The 16,813-nt window shown below is 38.5% G+C and overlaps 3 protein-coding genes across 3 annotated transcripts in view; 1 reads left to right on the plus strand and 2 right to left on the minus strand.

The window, feature by feature from the left end:
* The window catches only part of LOC134670654 (histone-lysine N-methyltransferase SETMAR-like), a 311,101-nt gene that overhangs the window by 291,007 nt on the left and 3,281 nt on the right, over window positions 1-16,813 (minus strand). The window lies entirely within an intron of this gene.
* Window positions 1-16,813, plus strand: part of LOC134670986 (uncharacterized) — a 139,663-nt gene that overhangs the window by 85,316 nt on the left and 37,534 nt on the right. The gene's annotated exons all lie outside the window — the stretch shown is intronic.
* Window positions 967-16,248, minus strand: LOC134670985 (uncharacterized). Its single transcript, XM_063528806.1, has 4 exons — window positions 15,529-16,248; window positions 15,038-15,208; window positions 5,601-5,765; window positions 967-1,341 (listed from the first exon to the last, which is right to left on the minus strand). The coding sequence occupies exons 1-4, from the start codon at window positions 16,246-16,248 to the stop codon at window positions 967-969; spliced, it is 1,431 nt and encodes a 476-aa protein (XP_063384876.1).

A 16,813-nucleotide genomic window follows, 5' to 3' on the forward strand; every position in this document is an offset into this window, starting at 1 on the left:
GCCGGCCTAGCCATGGTTACAATCGCTATCGCTTCGATAACGAAAAGCATGATGTCTCTCTATCACTCTTCCATATAAGTACGACAGTGACAGTTGCGTTTCGATCGCTACGGAGCGTAAGCGATCGGCGTCTTGGCTACGCGGCCTGCACCCGAACGCATAGATTCCCGTTTTTTTTTCAAGTGCTTGCGAAAAGTAGTCATCAATATCTCTTTTTTATTTTTTATATCCTTTACTGGCCGTCCGGTAAGTTCAGCAAGACGAATCCATGCATCTGCTTGTTTCTTCTTATCTTTATGATTTGAATCTTTCGGATTCCAGATGCAGGATTCCATCTGGTAATGTTCCAGAAACGAAAGAGTCTCTTCATTTGACCAGCCACTCATTTTTTATTATTTTTTTCGTACAAACAACAAACGTGTACACGCCGCGAGATCAAAATGGCTACTAAACGCGGGCCAACGTATAAATGCGTCGCAAGCGCTTGCCACAAACGCCCTTTGATCTGCGTAAAAACACCGACACTCGACTGGATCGGAAGCAAGCACCTACAAGCTCACGCAAGCCAAGCCAAACGCCCTTTTTACATGCTTGCGATTGTCGAGGCTTGCCAAGGCTTGGCAAGCGTGTAAACGTACCATTAACTTTTTCTGAGCGTTATCCAAATGATCTAAAAGACAAGCCAAAACAAACACACAAGTAATAGTTTATAACTGGGTAGCACCCACAATTGCCCCGTAATACCCGCCTGTGCAGAACTATGCTCATGCGGTATTTCTTGAAGGCTGCCCTCGTCTAATTGGTCATTTTAGTCTCTATCTCTGTTGCCCTTTGATACAGGTGCAATAGAACATTAGAAATAATAGTTTGAGGTAACACATCCGCGAAATTTAAAACTTTATCCACTGCACGTTCAAATCCTAACAAGTGGTGTCCCAGAACATAACTAATACTAATCTCTCTAGACTACTGGACTCTGGTGGCGGTGATGTTCTTGATTGGGGCTGGACAACCCCCACTGTTGTCGGTTCGCTCGCCGGCGGCGTGGGCTGCTGGTTTGGTGATGGCGGGCTCGCTGGTTCGGTTTGCACTCGAACCGTTCCTTGGTCCCCTTCGATTGTGAAGGTGAGACCTGGGAGTTAAACCCTCCAAACGAATGTTGACGTTGTGCACGGTGATCGTAATTGCTGCCATTTTCGTCTGTTTTCTTGTTTCTGTTTCTTTAGATGTTCCGACTTCTGTATATTTCTGACTACGTTGGTGCGTTGGTTCACTTGTGCAGGAATGTGCTTTTCTTGAAATCTTATTGCTTGAATCCTGAGGTTCTTCTTTCTTGATCTCCTGAAGATCTTTGCCGGTTCACTGATGCAGGGTTGCCATATAATATTATAAGAAGTTATAGTCGCAGAGGGTAGCTACGTAGGGAGGCGGAGTGATACACAGCGTTAGGTATACGTAAAAAGTTTTGTCGCAGTAAACCAAAACGCTACTGCTAAACACTAAAAGTGGACATTTGCCGCGTAATAACCGCCTATGCAGAACAATGCTCATGCGGTATTTCTTGAAGGCTGCTCTCGTCTAATTGGTTATTTTTGGTCTCTATCTCTGGTGCCCTTTGATACAGGTGCAATATATAATAAATATTGAAAGCTAAAGGCCCACATATGTTTAAATGAACAGCGAGGTCTACAGCAAGTTCTGCACATCCATTCATTATAACCGGGTAGCACCCACAGTTGCCCCGTAATAACCGCCTGTGCAGAACAATGCTCATGCGGTATTTCTAGAAGGCTGCCCTCGTCTAATTGGTTATTTTTAGTCTCTATCTCTGTTGCCCTTTGTTCAAAAGTTGTGTGAGCTCGGCCCACCGTCGTGTATTAAGTTCCTTTCCGTGTGGCCCATCATTTGGTTTGCTAAGGTCACCATGCCTGTTAACACATGAGATGAGAGGGACCTTAAAATACTTTGCTAACCGCTTGAAACTAAAATATTTCATCATATTATTATAAACTAGGGAGACTGTATAACTCAAATTAAAGTTAAAGTACATAGATACTTACTTTTGCATGTAGTCAACTAGAAGTTGAAATTGTGACGTACTAGTACGCATTTTTTTAAATGAAAACTTCTTTAGCGGCGCTAGGCACTTTTTTATTCACAGGAACACAATCAAAAACACAATTAACAAAAGCAACAACAGCCAACGGACGTCAAGCCAGTCAACTCAAACTTAAGTAGAGAACTGTCACATTGACAAAGTAACCAACACAAATACAAGACCCCACTAACACTTTACATAATAATACTGTGCCATGACGCTTTAAATTAGCACCGTTATGTTTATATTTTTTAAACGAATGCTTGGATACTTAGCGTTTCAGTATAGTCAAAAAGAGATAGTTTTCTTTGCTGTGAAGTTAGGCACGTCACTCCAAGGTAATTCCCTATCGTAACGTTAACTACACGATGAATCGAGCTTACGTTAGCGAGTATAGTAAACGAGTAATTGACTCATGGTACCGGTTGTTTCGAAATCTACACGAACCGCGTTTAGGCGCTAGCGATTGTAGTAACGTAATCTAAGTTCTCGATAGCAACTCATGTAATGGTACGGGCGGCAATACCAAGAAGTCATACCGGTTGTTACACTGCTGATAAGTAAAATAATATGATGTTTACAATGACATATAATTTAACTACTGGAAATTAACATTTGTTTCATTAAATTTACAAATAAAATTTTGACAAATATAAACACAATTCTGAAAATCGTAAATGGTAGTTTTTCTTAACTAACACATTTTACACACAAGGGTACTTATGTCACTTGCACGAGGAAAATCTCTGTTTGTAACACTTAGCACACCGTAGTTGGACTGCCTGGGGTGGTAGGGTCTGAACCCGAACCACCGGAGTTGCCAAACTCGCTGCACTCACTTCCTTCCGTAACCAACGTCTTGTTTTCTTAACACAAAGTCGACGAATTGCAAATAGGAGACTTCTGGCTATCAAGCCAGCTACCAGTATTAATATAATTGATAGGGTGTTCAATCGCGTCTCTACTTGAGTAACATTTGACACCACTTGGACTTGAGCGATAACTTCGTTATTAGCAGGTTTACTTTGAGCATAGCCCATCTTGCAGATGATGATGGTAATAAATGTCTATGAAGAAATGAAAGCAAATTAATACTACGACTCTTTATATTCCCAAAATATCATTAAATTGCAAATTAATTAACATAATTTTTCCTTGTGCAATGACTTACTAAACAAAAATATAAGTACCTAGGCATGTTGTTACACGTGCGCTTAAAATGACCTGATTGCATTTACGCAACATCGTTATATCAACAATGAAATTATTACAAACACTTCAAAAAATAAGTAAATTAAACATGAACATAACATTTGTTACTAAAACATCTGTTATATTCATCTAAGCCTAACTAGTTGTAGTTACACGACCAGTATAACTTGACCTACGGGTATTCTACATCAAAACGAATAGGTCTACGAACGACTCGGCCACTTCTCTTTGTTCAAGGAATGGGCTGTATGTACGTCCGTACTTGTAGGATTCAAATTAGTCTGTTCGTCGGTAATGTCAGTATAGTCGGTAGCCGGTTGATCCGACTCTATGTTACTAGCGTCATTTAATATGTACGCAGGTTTAAGACGATCTATGGAGATATTAACCACACGATCTGGAAGTTTAATTTTATAGACTTTGTCGAAACGCTTGAGAACTTTGAATGGACTCGTATGACGAGGATTTTAAAGGTCGTCTAACTGTGTCGTCTCGGACAAAAACTTGAGTACATGTTTTCAAATCGGGATAAACAAAAAATTATCTACCACTGCTGTGTGATTTTAAAGCGGGTTTAAGCTTACCTATAGTTTTGCGAATCCGGTCGACGAGAGTATCGTCGTCACCTAGGTCTCTGTACCAGTTTAAAAATCACCTGGTAGTGGTACCTAAACGAAGTTTTCTCCTAAATGTCATCTCGGCAGCACTAACGCTATTGTCGCTTCTTAGCGCTGTCGATCAACAATTTTTTTTTTATATTTTTCACGTTGTGGGCTTTCAGAGTATACCCTATGTAGACATGTTAGCCGATTTTTCATAGTTTTCGAGTCTCATTTTTTTAACTTTTGATATGAAATTCCGGGGTGAAGCAAAAAGCATGTCAAGCTTAGGGTTTGCGCTTACCTAAATAAAATAAAAACGAGTACCTATGCTACTGTTTTACAAACTCACCTGACCCGAAGCTAGTTCGCAATTAGCCGACAGCGCGTTCTACAGCAAGTTCTGCAAATCCATTCATTATAACTGGGTAGCACCCACAGTTGCCCCGTAATAACCGCCTGTGCAGAACAATGCTCATGCGGTATTTATTGAAGGCTGCCCTCATCTAATTGGTTATTTTAGTCTCTATCTCTGGTGCCCTTTGATACAGGTGCAATAGAGTATTGGAAATAATAGTTTGAGGTAACACATCCGCGAAATTTAAAACTATCCACTGCACGTTCAAATCCTAACAAGTGGTGTCCCGGAACATAACTAATACTAATTATCATCTCCACCTACCTTCCCAAGGATATGTCATATAATGGTTTGATCGTCTTAAATGGCCGGTGTTGATCGATGCAAGGTTGAGATGCAACTAATTAATATTGAAAGCTAAAGGCCCACATATGTTTAAATGAACAGCGAGGTCTAAAGCAAGTTCTGCACATCCATTCATTATAACTGAGTAGCACCCACAGTTGCCCCGTAATAACCGCCTGTGCAGAACAATGCTCATGCGGTATTTCTTGAAGCTGCCCTCGTCTAATTGGTTATTTTTGGTCTCTATCTCTGGTGCCCTTTGATACAGGTTCAATAGATTCTTCGAAATAATAGTTTGAGGTAGCACATCTGCGAATTTTAAAACTTTATCCGCTGCACGTTCAAATCCTAACAAGTGATGTCCCGGAACCCGGAACATAACTAATACTAATTACTTATCATCTCCACCAACCTTCCCAAGGATATGTCATACAACGGTTTGACCATTTTAAATGTCCGGTGTTAATCGATGCAACTAATTAAATATTGAAAGCTAAAGGCCCACGTACCTATGTTTAAATGAACTATCTATACCTTACGTATCTTGTCTCGCACTCTATAATTCCATATCCAAAGGGTTAAAACGAGACCGTAAGACTCCGCGTGGTTCTCATGGTTGATATAATTTTGTGTGTTCTGTTGATGATCGCATTTGTGCTGTTTCGATTGGCTAGTCATATCGGTTGCTTCGTTTCCAAGTATGCCAGCATGTGCTTTGATCCAGCAAAATTGTATTACATGTCCATTTTCTCTCATGGTTGATATAATTTTGTGTGTTCTGTTGATGATCGCATTCGATTGGCTAGCTCTTGTAGTGCAGCCTTCGAGTTAGAAAAGATGGTATTTTGCTTTAGTTTGAGTTATCTGTAGAGGTTGCAGGCTTTTTCTATGGCCAGGCATATTTAAACACTGTGCAACTGTTGTGTAGTTTTATTTTCTTATTTGTACTTCTTCCGTCTGGATGATGGATTACTACTGCCGCACCCACAACATCGTCGTGTTTGCTTCCGTCTGTATATATCCTGTTCATTTCTGTAGTGTAGTATGGTTCTACTTCTTCTGCATTGTTTACTTCTGCTGATATCAATGTGTGGTCTTTTGGCTGGGTGGAGCAGTCCGTTGACTGCAGCTCGTGTGTCATACTGGATGTCACCTGGTAGGAATTTGGTTGTGAGTGTACTCTTAACTTTTTCTATTGACCACTTCTTTGATTTTATCAGGGAGTGGCGTTAGTCCAGCTAAGGCTATTCATGCTTTGGTGGGCAGTGTACTGAATCCATGTATAATTTTTATGGCAAATCCTCTTTGTAAACTGAGTAGTGCATTTTCGACCTTTTTGTAGTTAGTTGCCTTTACCCATATTTCTGCCGCATAGGTTATTATTGGTTCTATTACTTGTCGGTATATCGTTTTAGGTATGGGTGACCCTATGGGGAGATGAGGTAAACAAAGGTTAACTTTAACACCGATTTATTCTGACTCCATATATATTATGTCAGAAGGTTACGAAATTAGATTTTATACAAGGACGGGACCAGAACCAGGCGGCGCCGCGGTATCGAAGTAGTTAATTAAGTATGTGTGCACTGTATGCCTTGTGCTGAGCGACTGAGTGGACGTGGACTAAATGCTCCTTCGAACTGTATACTGAATATGCTGACTCTAAACCGAGTCACCGCCATGTCCCATCATTGGGGAATCATGTAGGGACATGGCGGTGACTCGGTTTAGAAAAGGGGGGGCCCTTTTCTGAAGAAAAAAGGAAATAATTGTCAAAATACAGTGATACAAGAGACATAGAAAAATATCAAAGCTAACAAAACAAACTTACTAGCTATGAGTGTGACACATACCTTACCATGCTAAGGTTCATAATTCACATCTTTATTGCGTCCATGTTCATGTGTACATAGGATGGTATTAAAACATTATAAAGTCGGTACATGGTACCCTGTTAGGGCATGGCAATAATCTTAATACTAAATACGGTGACTACATATTTACAAATAATACTAAAATTGTCATAACATAATTTGAGAATACATTGCAAAATTCATTATAATAAATAATAGAAAATCTTAATTAAATAGGATTTATGCGGCATTACGGTTCCAAGAATGCTTACATTGAATTTATCGCTCACATTGTAAACAAGAGCTGTGAAATAATATCTGTACCCATTGTATTACATTACTGATTACACACTGAAATAATACATTGTTGTTTTATTTATAATGAACATGGTGGTCTAACTCTGAGAACTTGAACAGTGATTACAACATGTTAGGTATTACTCTTACTTAACTACAACACTTATTGATACATTTGTTGTGGTGGATTAGTTTGGACGGTATGCACTTTGATAGCTGTGGGTGGTAAATTTCCGACAGTCTTCTGCACCCATGATCTAGCACATTGTTTACATTTCACTCTCACAAAATAACATAACGCCAAAAACAACATTATTCCAAACACGATTAGTCCCATTCCGACATAATTTAGTTTCGATTGCACTTGATTAAGTAAGGCCTGATTCGTAACGGATTTGAAAAATTAAAAAATCTGTTTCTGTCAGCTTAGTGGTTTAATTGACAAACATATATGATTTTATATTAAAAAACAGTATAAAATTATCATCTCGTGACTATTATGGAAATTCTACTTTTTCTCCCACTCCTGCCGCAATTTTTGCCGAATGCCCTCCATCAGCCGTGCGACAGTGTCATTAGCCACTTTCCTGCTCGCTGCGTTCCACTTTCTCAGGAAGTCTTGCTGATTGCTGGCAGTCTTACCTGTCTTCCGTAAGATTCTTTTGACCAGAGCCCAATACCTTTCGATAGGGCGACACTGTGGAATATTTGGCGGATTCAGTGCTTTAGGCACGATCTGGACATCATGTCGTTTGAGAAAGTTTAGGGTATCCGTTGCATAGTGGGCTGTAGCTAGATCTGGCCAAAATAAGGCCGAGGAATCGTGTTTTTGAATGAATGGTATTAACCGTTTCTTCAAGCATTCATTGATGTAAATGTCTTTATTGATTGTGCCAGTTGTAACATATGCACTGCTGCGATCGCCGCATGGGCAAATTGCCTGCCAAACCAGATACTTGGAGCCAAACTTCTCCATTCTTACGGTAGTTTCCGAATCTGGAAGATTTTCTCCATCAGCTATAACATAAAACTGATTGCCAGGAAGTGTTGAAAAGTCCGCCTTCACATAGGTTTCGTCATCCAAAATCAAATGAAAATTGTCTGTACCCAGAAAATCGTACAGCTTTCGAGACCTGGTTTTGATTGTTAGTTTTTGCTTTTCCGATGTTTTCGGCACTTTTCGCTTCTTTTTAGACTTCATACCAGCCCGTTCCTTGGCACGTCTCACCATTGACTGATTGGTAGAGTTTTTTTTAGCTATATCCCGTTCAGACATACTGCGGTTGTTGCGAATCGTCTTAATGATTTTCCTGTCTAGCCTAGGATCACGAGCACCACCATGTTCTACGGTTCGAGGCTTCTGAGCGGTAGACAAGGTCTCAAAGTATCGGTTTAGAACCGTATCAACGGTATTTCTTGGGATTTTTAATTGTTTTGCGATGAAGTGGTTCGGTCGCTGTGTATTTTCCATCCATTTGGCAACAATCTGATCACGGCGTTCACGTTGATTCATCTTTTTTTAGTTTTTTCAGCTCTTACGTAATGAAAAACGATGCCTACATAATTTGGAGACATTAGTAATGTCAATATTAAAAACAAAAGAGGGATATTTGTCTTTAGAGCTATGTGCCAGCATTTTGAATTTTTCAAATCCGTTACGAATCAGGCCTTAGATAAATTTTCCACTTTCGCTATCGCAATAGCATTATATGAGTTACTGTCGTCCTGCTTTCCTTGGGTTAATCTCATTTTCACAATTTTCCACAATAACTTTACTGACAGGAAATCTAACTCAGACGTCTAACAACGTGCTGTACTGATTGTATATTGAATAAAAGTTTATCTAAAACGTCTACTTAAATATGCTACAAAAAACTTAAATTAGTAAATATTTACTTCCTATAATATTGCCTCGATACGTGTATAAAAATCAAAACAATGTCACGACAACTCTATGACACAGTATATAGAAACTCTTAACTACGGTGCGGGACTCGAGTTTCAGAGCCCGACTTGAAACTGACAAAAATCCGGTATAAATTACATTTGAATGTAGCCATTCACCCTGTGAAGTGGCTAACCGTATACTACTTTCGGTAAGCAGAAAGTTTACCTCCCCGAAATAAACTTTCTAACCCCGGGGTCCAGGCTCCATCCAGGATATGCTAAATTAAAGACAAAGTAGTGGACCCGAATTTCACGTTTTCCAAGAAATCTCAAAACATTAAAATGTGTCACTCGTGGGCAACCTCTCCGCACAAGTGACCTTATCCGCAATGCAACCCTGCATTACATCCAATATAGTGAAACAAGTTGTTATACTTTTTATACTTTAAAACTGTGTAATTTATGTATGCACATGATACAATTTTATTTATCAAGCAAAAATCTAACTGGCCTATTTATAACACGTCCGCTCCACGTCGTACGAGTCAAAGGCACTTTTTTGAGACACTAATGGCGTATAGGCTCATTTATGTTCAAATCCGAACTACTACGTCTTGTTCTATTACTACTGGAATTGTTACTGCTTTCAGGTGACTCATTTAACAAAAATGGTGGTTTCAACCTGTCAATTGATATTTCTACTTGTCTATTGGGCAACTGAATTTAAAAAGTTTTTGGCCTCCTATTCTTCAAAACTAAATATGACATTGTCTGAATGAATACCCCATGTATGCCTTATGAATATGCATAACCTCTTGTATATTAAATTAAATTCACTAATGAGATTAATCAGCATTTAAATGACAAAAAGTATGTTTTAGCCATTTTTGTTGATTTTAGTAAGGCATTTGAAACTCTACGGTACGATACACTTTATGCCAAACTTAAAGGAAGTGGAATACAGGGCCCTCTTCTTGATTTTTTCAAAAATTACCACCATAACCGTTACACTACAGTAAAAGTAAACAATATAGTCATATATTTATTCAAAAAAAACAATACAAGTATTGTGTTTGAAATACATGGCTTAAAACTAAAATTATTAGACACTTAATAAAATGTAAAGATAATAATGTAGGTATCATAAATGTTAAACATTATCATAAATTTCATCCACTGTGTAAAAGCAACTTCTCAATAAAAATCTTTTCAAATCCCTATGAAACAGCGAGTGATCCGTAATGATTTTTAGTTCAGTATACTAAGTGATCTAATCCCAACCGAGGAAGGCACGGCTCAAGGCTCGATTTTTGCTCCTACCGAATATTTATTGTATGTAAACGACATGTGTAACATATTTAAAGAGGGCTCGGTATACCAATTCGCAGATGACACCTGCCTCCTAGTGGCGGACAGGGACATTGAGAAGGCCAGATGTCTCATGCAAAATAACTTTTACGGCCCCGACACTATCATGGATACTGACATTACTTTGACGGAATGACGTTTTTAGTGATAGTGTAGGGAGTGTCATGAAGGAATGACGGCAAGTAATGAAGCTTATTTTAATAATTTCCGTCAGTATTGGAGTTAAATGTCAAAGTAATGATACTAGAAATGACATTATACTGACAGTGAATTGGTTAGAATGATGGAATCAGAAATGACAGAAAGAATGATGGACGATAATGAAGTTATTAAACATTTTTAATATTTTTGAAGAAATGTCAAAATAATGACATTATACTGATAGTGAGTGAAGCGCATCACTCTAATCCCTCATTCCGTCATTTAAAGTATTTTAGAAGAAGGTTTTATACTAACAAGAGTCATTACTGGCATTTAAATCAATAAGTGAAGTATACCTATTCTATTATCATTGCTCTAAAGTTTATTTTCACTTGACTCTTAAGAAAAAAGGAAAACATGCAGAATACGATGCACAAAGAAAATCTCTGTCCCTTTCTAAAAGTTTCCATACATGAAATAAAAATTAAAAACCTTTTATTTTATGTTGTTTACAACAATTTAATTATATTTTTACCGGGAAACGCGAAAATCTAAATTTAGTTATCTGCCTCTTTATCGTTCGAATATGCAAAAGTAAGGATGATGATGATGAAAAGTGATAGAGAGGTTAGATAACGAAATTTCGTGTTTCGCGGTAGACCCCCAGATTGTGATGGATTGTGGTAGTGGCGCCCCCTACGCAGAGTTTCGAGTAATATTCCCTATTCAGGGAAATAGAATAATATTACGCAATATTCTGCGTAGGGGGCGCCTCTAGCACATACTGAGGGCTTACCGCGTAATTTCGTTTTCTGCCTCTTTATCACTCTTGCGTATTCGAGCGTTAGAGACTGATAACGAAATTTCGATTTTCGTATTTCGAAGTAGACCCTCTGAATTTGCTAGTGGACCCTACGCCGACTTTTGCGTAATATTCCCTTTTGCGTTTTATTTCGTGCATAGAGTTCAATATATTTTTTTAAATATGGACAACATACCTATTTTGTATATTCTTATATAATAACATGTTGTAAGTATGCATCTATCTTATAAGTAAACTCTCTGGTTTATGGCATTATTTATAAACGCGTTACTGACCTGAATTAGCTATGAATAGTTTTGATCTTCTCGTTTTGGTCTTTATCTCTCATTTTGACTTATGTATTTGTAAGAAGGATAAAACATATTAACTAAATCAGGCCTGTAAAGCTTAAAAAGTTTTATGACTAATTGAGAATGAATAGTTAGTGTTTATGGTTGAATGTTCCATATAAGACTATCCCGTTCGAACTTGCTTTATGACGGACTCTTTTTTTATACCTCCTTACTTCGAACCTCCACAGATATTGTTTTTACTAAACGTCAGGTCAACCGCAGAAACCCCGACTAGTTTTAATCAGCAAAATCCTAACCACTTTTTTAATAATTAATATAATTATGTACAAGTATTAGTATTTCGGATACCCCAAAAACCTGTGTCTTAAAGTGGGCTGTAATGGTTTGTACAAAATAAAACGAAAGAACATGTACATTAAATTACAATGAAACTACACATTAAATTGAATATAAACCAATCCAGTGCTTACGGTGCACGGAAATCTCAACGCTACGACTACACATATTTCGTCGGCTAGAAGACTGGCGTCAACCAATAAACAAGTTGTTGTGTTGCTGTTTGCGAGCGAGAAAATTCGAATATTGGCGAGAACTTTTAAATTTTAGCAGTGTTTTAAGCTGTTATTTTATATTTTAGCGCTTTGATTCACTTTACCGGATCCGGTGAATTTTGCCGGATCCGGTATCTTGAAAAATGTGCCAGATCCGGCCGGATTACCGGATCCGCCGGACCGGATTGCAATCCCTACATATCAGGTACCTTTTTTCTTAACCAAATTATACATTCTTACATAACAGAAGAATCCAGTAGGTACAGTCAGCGTCGTATAGTAGGTAGCATCCAAAGTATTCAAATAGTTCGGTACACCATATAATAGGTATGTATGGCGTACCGAACTATTTAAATAGGTACTTTGGGTGCTACCTACTATATGATGCTGATTGTACTTTAAGAATAGTTTGATTCCCGGTTCGTGGTAAGAATAAAAAAAAAAATTTGGATACATTTTTTAACTACCAATCTTTCACACAGTCATGGCGCACGCACGCACGAAAAGGTTGAAACAAATAAATATTCTTTTCAATTAACTATTTCTTTTTCTGCATTTTTCTGGCTCATCGGGCATAGAGTTGCCACAGTACATAGTATAATTACGACAGGTTAGAAATATTTGAATCGATGATTGAATAATGTCTTGGTTTTGTGTTCTTCAAAACGTACACTACAACATAACTAAGAACGGTTAGGAAAATAATAGCTTAAAATTCCCCGTGAAAGGTAATGATGAAAATACTGATAGAAATACTGATAAGTGTGTGGGGAGATTTAGGAATGTCATGACCTGACTGGACCAAACGCTGGAGCGTTATGAAATTTCATGTCATTGCTAATGATAGTGTCGGGGCCGTATTTGACCTCCTTTGCAAATGGGCCCACGACGTGGGTCTCGTCTTGAATTACTCAAAAACGAAACTAATGAACATTCACTCAAACTATATGCCCAAAAAAGACAAGCCGGTAATTAGAGCTCACAGTCATCAATGCTTTCATAACAACAATTGTTACGATTCAAAAGGTCCATGTAACTGTGAATCACTCGAACTAGTCACCGAACACACGTACCTGGGATTCGCAATTATACATACGACGATAAGAACTAGACTTTTCGTCATCTCCACAAACCATATCATTAAACTCGAAATGACGATAATGAACAACTAGATCTTTTATGCAAGAAAAACAGAATGATTGTGGTTGACCGATAGAAACAGTATATAGAGGTACATAAAATTTAAGATTAATACGAACACAGTTGGAACGTATAGAACCAATGCGTTGATAATAAGATAAAACGGCTGTGTCATGACGATCGTCGAGGAGAGGATCCATTGTTGAGGGTGACGCACGACGACGTGTTTCAACACGACGTGCAAATAAAGAATTGCGTTGCAATGACGCCATCGGCTCATCCACGTTTACAATGAGGTCAGCATCGACAAATTCAGACATGATCTGTAAACAATAATATATACATGTACACACACACACACAATAATAATAATAAATACAATTAACAAACACAAGTAACATTAACCTTACCAGTTAAGTGGAACACGTTAGTCACAACCAACAACTCAAGAGAAACTATAGCCAGGTACGGTGCAATACCGCTTATAAATACTGAATAATAGGAGCAATGCACTTTATAAAAGATAACGCACCAATCAAACGGATGCACTTAATTGGTATGCACATGCAAATTTAAGATAACACAATGCAATAAGACAGGTTTTAATCAGTCAATATGCACACATAATTAATACCGATAAGAGTGCAACACGACATCCGGTGAAACAGGTTTAATGTTTGATATAAAAACAAGTCTAATTAATATGCACATAATTAGTACGCGCACTGCATTTTTTCGAGATAAGACATGCATCCGTCGAAACAAGTTTGATAAACCTAATTAATATGCACATAATTAGTACGCGCACGAACCGGTATAGCGATAAGACACTTGGAATATTTTTATACAATGTACGGGTTAATGAACTTAGGTTTCATACGTCATTGTTGTGTTGTGTTGTGTTTAGGTTAGGTTAGGTTTTTTTTTTTTAAGTATAGCAAGTGATTTACTTGCCATCGTCAATCCTCGGACATGATCCGAGACTTTGTTTGCATTTTTGTTTTATTTGCTTATTTAAATAATTCTTTATTCTTTAGTTTATATTTCTATTTATCTTTTTGCTATTATTTTGATTACATTTTACTTTAAGTTGCTGGAATATCATGTCATCTAGCAATCAATATGTGTCATAATATGTACACATATTGATTGTTAGATAGACTAGTTTATATTTATTTCTAATTTATCATATTTATCTATTACTTCCATTATTATTATCATTTATCCTTTCTTGCCCATGGGGCTGTACTGCCGTTTTGGATACATACTTTCCGAATTATTGTTTTGCAGTATGTGGCAAACGTTTCATGGGTGGATTTACCGACCAATAGTATATTGAAATTACATCTTATAATTTTTTCCTTCAATTTTAGTTCGGTGTTTAATCGGAGTTCCTCAAATCGTGGACATTCTGTGAGTACATGTTCTGTTGTTTCGATTATGTCGGGGTCACATGGGCATGACGGGTTGTCCTTTACTTTGAAACGGTGTAGATAGTAGCCCGTTCCGCCATGTCCAGTGATCACTTGTGTTAGCAAATTGTCTGGTGTATGCCTTGTTGCATACCTATACGCCGACGTTGCATCAGGGAGGAAATCTGCGATTTGCTTTTCTTTTGTTAGCTCTTTATATATCTCTGACCATTTATACAGCGTTTCCTCCCTGATGGTCCGCTTGGCGTATGAGGTTGGAAACAAATCATACGCAGCTTTTGTTTTCTTCCGAAGAGCTGCATATTTAGCTAATTCATCGGCCCGTTCGTTGCCTACCGTACCACAGTGAGCCCTTAACCAGAACAGCCGTACGGTTATTCCGCTTTTTTGCAGTGTATATATTTGCTCCCTGATTCGGAAGACAAGTGGGTGGAGGCACGTCTGATTCTCTATAGCTTGTAGTGATGACATGCTGTCACTAAAGATGTTAATTGTAGTGTCTTTTAATTTTGCTGCCAACTCTCCTGCCTTCAGAATCGCGAGGAGCTCTGACTGGAACACACTGCAGTAGGTTTCCAACCGGAAAGTGCACTGTCTTATTTCTTCGTCATTTCTCCATGCAGTTATTGCCGCACCGACCTTTCCTTCTATTTTACTGCCGTCTGTGAAAATACGAAGCCCTTCAATTTGGTACTTGGCCACGGTTTCCTCTGACAGGTCTTCGACCTTTTCAAAGGTAAGCGGGGCCAGGTCCACAGGATGAGGAGTATTTGTATATGGCACCCGAGCCTCGTATTCTCTGTCTGGCAGCTGCAATAGAGGGCTTCCTCTTTTTATGCAGTAAAGACGGGCAGCTTCTTGAACTCTCAAGTCCAGTGGGAGCAAGCCTGCAACAGCGAGGGCGGGTAGCAATGCAACTGTCCTGTAAGCCTTACATATACGTCGCGCGAATCCTCTTGTGTAGCTCTCAATTTTTTACAGATTTCCAGTTTTTCTGTTGCAGGCGCCCACACACTTGCAGCGTATAGTGCTATTGGTTCGACAACTGCTTGGTATATTGTTTTCTGGACACTGGGATTCAACCCCCACGTAACCCGTGCAGCTCTTTCTAATCGTTGGTAAAAGGTTACCAGCTTTTTGCACATAAGGGTCACGTGATTGTTGAATGTCAGCCCGTCGTCGAGTTGTATACCAAGCAGTTTGAAGTCTTTAACTATCGGGATCACGATGCCGTTCATTTTAAGTTGGATGCCTTTTCTGTCGATATGCTTTCGCGTCAGAATCATAGCGTTCGTTTTTGCCGGCGAGAAGTTCAGCTTGTTTTCTAGACCCCACTTGTGGACCCAGTCTAGCGCTTTGTCAGTTATTTGAGTTAGTTCTGTCAATTTTTCGCCGGCTATCACGAGAACTACGTCATCGGCGAAAGCTTGGCAGTGAACGTCGTTTGATTGTGTGAAGTGTCTAATGAGTGGGTCAAGTATAACGTTCCATAAAGTCGGTCCGGCAATAGAGCCTTGCACACATCCGCGTGTTTGATTTTTCTCCAATACTTCACCGGCATAATTAATTTTTATACTCCTACCTTCCAAATAAGAGCTCAAAACCCGTTGTAGGTTGCCAGGGCACTTTCTTGCTGCTATCTCAGCCTTCATTTTTGGCCACCAAGCGTTGTCAAAGGCTCCCTCTACGTCCAGTGAGATCAGTATAGCTATTCGCTTTCCTATTATATGTTGTTTCAGCATTTTTACTAGATCGTAGAGGGAGTCCTCTGTGCTTTTTTGTGGCATAAAGCCATATTGATGCTGGTCTATAGTTTTGTATACGTGCCATTTCAATCTAGTAACCCACATTTTTTCGTATATTTTCCCTAAGACTGAAAGAAGCCCTATTGGTCTATAAGATCTGGGTTGATTTGGTTCGGTTAGGTTAGGTTAGGTTCTAATACGTTACACGTGCATGGCATACAGTAAACGGGGTAAGGGGTATGGCTACTACTACTACATTACACGATACCCTTAAAAAGAAAAAAAAACTACTACTACTACGATACACGATGCCTTTAAAAGTAAAAAAAAAAAAAACTACTACTACTACGATACTAAAAACAATATATTTATTTATTTATTCATTCATTTATTTATTTATTTATACATTTATTTATTTATTTACTCAACACGTGACCACACCCAAACACACCTAACCCTAACCATACACAAAAATATCACCACCACGTCACATAAATCAATAATAATACAACACAACGTCACAACTATATATCATCAATAATAATATAACGTCACTACTACATGTCATCACCACAACCAACACAACCCAAACCTTAAACCCAAGAGTTTAATTGGGGGCCACACATAAACTACGTTTGTAACAAACTAAGATCAGTGCTGGCAAAATTTG

Source organism: Cydia fagiglandana, chromosome 14 (assembly GCF_963556715.1).
Source record: "Cydia fagiglandana chromosome 14, ilCydFagi1.1, whole genome shotgun sequence".
Classification (NCBI taxonomy): Eukaryota; Metazoa; Arthropoda; class Insecta; order Lepidoptera; family Tortricidae; genus Cydia; species Cydia fagiglandana.